The 4,321-nt window shown below is 37.4% G+C and overlaps 1 protein-coding gene across 1 annotated transcript; it reads left to right on the top strand.

Annotated features, from left to right (window-relative positions):
* Positions 1 to 918: 918 nt before the first annotated feature.
* On the top strand, positions 919 to 3,888 carry LOC118735556 (zinc finger protein 62-like). Its single transcript, XM_036465366.1, has 4 exons — positions 919 to 1,371; positions 1,446 to 2,555; positions 2,618 to 2,970; positions 3,066 to 3,888. Exons 1-4 carry the CDS (start codon positions 1,174 to 1,176, stop codon positions 3,760 to 3,762), a joined length of 2,358 nt encoding a protein of 785 aa, XP_036321259.1. The 5' UTR covers positions 919 to 1,173; the 3' UTR covers positions 3,763 to 3,888.
* The last annotated feature ends 433 nt before the right edge of the window (positions 3,889 to 4,321 follow it).

Here is a 4,321-nt window from a genome sequence, read left to right on the forward strand (position 1 = left end):
GAGTTTTTCTCTTTTCCCTTTGCTCCTAACATGAATAAAAATTTGCTTTGGAGTTTTTATTTTAAATAGCGGAGTTTAGGTGTCAAAAAAGTGAAACCACTTTTTCGAAGTTCGAACTTCCAAATTTTCAAGGAATATGCTATTCCCTGGAAGTTAATTATTAGATTTCTTTCTCGGGAGGAACAAATTCCCGGAGAACAAAATCCCCGGGAGTATTCAGTATTGGGCTGTTAAAAATGAGCCGTATCAGGGAAAACGGGCAGACGCTACATGCCTCCGTTTGATTGTGGAATAAAAACACATTGTGAAGATACGTTACTATCAATGTAGAAGTATTACATATTTGTATTGTACACACATATGGATTATTTGCAATGATTCCACTTTTTCTTATAAAAATTTATTGCAAAAAAAAAGATGTTTTGACCGATTGTTATCGAATGTTAATCGCGATTGGCAATTCGTTGCCAGAGTCTGCGACGGAGAACCACCGAGATGTTTTAACAACCGCAGGCCAGCAGCGAGACCGAGATGATTTGGTCGATTTTTAGCGAATATTTTACATCAGCTTAAGCACGACTATAGGTGCGTTCGTTTAAAATCTCCAACAGAAGCCAACCAACTGCCAAATTCCGGCGAAATGTCATATGTTCGCTCACAAGAGAGAAATATCCAAAATAGTACGCGAACAGAAAATTTGCAGAAACATGCAAGTTAGACGAACAGCTGATATAATTTTTGTTTACATACAAAAGTGTAAAATTTAAAACGTACGAAAAGTCATCGCAAAGTGTTATACTGACACAGTTTATTGATTACTCAAAAATGAAATGTCACTTTGCTCTCGCAATTTCCCCTACTTTGCAAGTTTTTTGCGTACGCGAACGCAAAAACTTGTAAGTTTTGGTTAAACATGAACAATTAACAGCTACGCGAACGAACCTTATTTTCGAATGGCAATTGGTCTACTAGGGAAAACATCGAGAACAATTGGGGATATTTGAACAATCGAGACAATCCACTAAAACATCTCGGACTCGCCCATCACTAAGAATAAACATATGTTCTTGTTTGTGTTGTTTTCTAACTCGTTTAAATTTTAAATTAAAGATAAATTTAAAAGGAAAAAGATTGCAGCAGTAATAGGTAGCTGTATACCATTAAAAGGGCAATATGCAGGCTTCCAGTGAAATAGTGGAAGAGGGAAATCTCAGTACTTCTTGGTACCGTTGGTGTCGTCTATGTGCAAAGGACGATGCTGAAAACATAAATATATTCTTTAAGGACGAACATATGCTTACTTCCACTGAGAATAAGGAACAAGTGGAACTTAGACTTGCCATTGCGATTGGGAAATACTTTTGCGTACAAGTATGCTTACATTAAACAAATTTATGATCGCAATGTAACCGTGTGTGTTTCCGTTGCTCAACTCATTTTTATAGATTACACAGGATGAGCACCTCCCCAAACGGTTATGCACGGAATGCTTTTCTTTAGTGACTACTCTAGTTAACTTCAACGAACGTGTAGAAAAAGTTCAGCAAATGTATGCCTCGCTAAAAAATTTAAATGATTTTAAAGAAGCAGATTTCGAAGTACTGCGACTAAAATACGGCGTATTGGTTGACGATAGACCACACCAGTTCACTTACCACCCTTTAGCAGAAACTCATTTTTGTGATGCTAAACCTAGAACAAACGGTTGTGAAGGAAACAGTTTCGTTGATGATTCTGATATAGAAGTTGTGCCGCTTGAAGCTCTCACCGGAATCGAAGTAAAGAAGGAAGATTCAACAAATACTTTGCCAGTGACAGATGAGGATGTATACGATTTCGAGAACGAAGAAACTGCAGGGGAGGACCCTTTTGGCAGCGACATTGAATTCGAAGGCGAGAAAATATGCTGCGGACTTGAACAAAATGTTGAAAAATGTAACGGGTGTGAAGATTCGACAGGCATATCAAACAATATATGCCGAATTGAAGATAAAATAAAGAAAATTGAAGAATCTATTTTATCAAATAAAACCAATCAATCGAAAAGTATTAATCTAAAACCCGTTAGCTGTAAAAATGAAAGTATACTAATAAAAGAACGGGATGGAAAAGTAGATTCGATTGTTAATGAGAATGAAAACGGGTATACCTGCAGCGATTGTTCTCAGACTTTCAAACGAATTTCATTCTTCCGTTCGCATATGAAGCGCAAACATTCAAAAGATGATGCAGTACCACGATTTGTTTGTTCTGAATGTCACATTTCATTTAACACACAAAGACAGTTGGAACATCACGCAGTTAAGCATTTACCATTGACGAAACGGCGTATAGAACCTTGCCCTTACTGTGAACAGAAGTTCCCCAGTAAAACTTATGTCGCGCAGCACGTCAAGTATGTTCATATGAATGAGCGTTCCTTTATTTGCGAAGAATGTGGAGAGGCTGTGCGTTCAAAAGGACAGCTTAAACAGCATATGCTTACACACACTGATTATGCGCCTTTCGAATGTGAAGTATGTAAAAAAGGATTTAAAAATCAAGAGCGCTTGAAGGTGAGTCAGAAATTTTAATAAGATACTTCCGGCTAGTTCAAATGGCTACGTTTTTTTTACAGAATCATATGGAAACCCATAATCCGAATAAGCACATTTGCGCCGAATGTGGTTTGCAATTGAATTCAAGGGCAACTTTAAATCGTCATTTACTGGTGCATTCTGATGTGATGCAACATAGGTGTGATTATTGCGGTCGAGCTTTCAAGCGTGCCAAGGCACTGAAAAATCACCTAATCCTTCATACGGGTCTCAAACCATATTCCTGTGACTTTTGTGATAAAACCTTCGCCAATGGTTCGAATTGTCGCACACATAAGAGAAAATCGCATCCCGAAGAATTAGCTGCACTAGAAGCTTCAGGAGAAAAGACATATACAAAAAATATACCAAAATTGGCTGTACTAAAGTCCGTGTGAGTTTATTTTTTATAATTATTTCAGTTGATACCTATATATGTATATTCATATGTATATTTTATGTAATTATACAAAATTTTACATTGTATAGTACTCGCGCTGCTGAAAATCTCGCGCCGGTTGTATCCAAGCAAAGTGGAAACTTCGCCTTCGGCAAAAAGCCAAAACTTCCACCTGATTGTGTTGGTACTGTAAGCAGCAAACAAAAGGCACGTAGACAATCTGCGGCTTCAAATGAGCTGGTCTGTAAAAATATAAATCTCACAGGGCAATCTCTTCATTCTGAAGAACAGTCAGTTAGTCAGCATATTAATGGAGACACTATCGCAAGCACAAGAAACATACCTACAATCGATAATATATACAGTCACCTAGTGAAGCAAACGACTCCTACAAGTGAAATTGCTTTTGTTTCTGGCAGCACAATAAATCCTACGCATTTGGATATAAAACGATCGCGTAGCGAAAATCCATCCCCAGCCAACAATAGTTGCTATATTGATATTAATGTAACAAATTCCACCGAACGACACCAGCATCACATTTCCCAAGACATACTTTTAGCACAACAACAGCCAGAAGTACCCAGTGCTGTTCAAAGTTTTTGCACCCAATTTATAAAACAGCATAAATTATCAGTAGAACAGAATCTCCAGCAAGACCAAAACTCTACACATAGCCCAGATAGTCATAGGTCGCACCTCACAGAAGAACATTCCCTTTCTACAGCAACTGGAACAAAAGTAAATCACTTTTACTATCAACAAATACCGGACACATATTTGTAGATTGCTTATAATGGAGGGCTATCGAAGAATAAAATTCTCGCTAGCTTTTAGTGAAAAGTTGCTAAGTCCACTTTTTATGATAACTCATATTTGGATATAGGAAGCAAGGGATCTACGTAACCGGAACGACCCAGATTTATATCTGGCCAAGGACTGTCACTCCAGCAACACTCCCCAAAAACTCTTTGGGGAATTTGTATGCTGCAACAACAACAACAAAAATGCATAGTTTTGAAAAGGATTAAGGTACTTGTTTTATTTTCTCGTTTATATTCAATGAAAGGCGAAATTGTTAAGTACAAAAGAAACACCGAAAGTCCGCCAAAAACCAAAATAATACGAAATCTTTTAATAAAGAACGAATCGTTATTGGTATGGAGTTTTGCTTTGCTTTAAACAGCTTTTTTTTCTCGTTGAATTCAAAAAAAAAAAATGGGGTAAGCAGCTTTGCACTCTAAGCTAGCGATGTGTACTTATCGCACTTGTTCTTCAGAAGAGTAACTCAGATATTTACGTCCGTCACGCTAGCTGACCCACTTCTCCAAAAAATGATAAAAAT

The sequence above is a fragment of the Rhagoletis pomonella genome, unplaced genomic scaffold (genome assembly GCF_013731165.1).
Source record: "Rhagoletis pomonella isolate Grant_MI unplaced genomic scaffold, Rhpom_1.0 Rhpom_scaffold_00003, whole genome shotgun sequence".
Classification (NCBI taxonomy): domain Eukaryota; kingdom Metazoa; phylum Arthropoda; class Insecta; order Diptera; family Tephritidae; genus Rhagoletis; species Rhagoletis pomonella.

What these genes read in the sequence shown, in the direction of transcription:
- LOC118735556 (XM_036465366.1), top strand. Translation starts at nt 1,174, where the DNA reads ATGCAGGCTTCCAGTGAAATAGTGGAAGAGGGAAATCTCAGTACTTCT. An exon ending in GGAAATACTTTTGCGTACAA is followed by an intron (nt 1,372 to 1,445) that starts GTATGCTTACAT and finishes TCATTTTTATAG; the next exon opens with ATTACACAGGATGAGCACCT. An exon ending in TTGGCTGTACTAAAGTCCGT is followed by an intron (nt 2,971 to 3,065) that starts GTGAGTTTATTT and finishes TACATTGTATAG; the next exon opens with TACTCGCGCTGCTGAAAATC.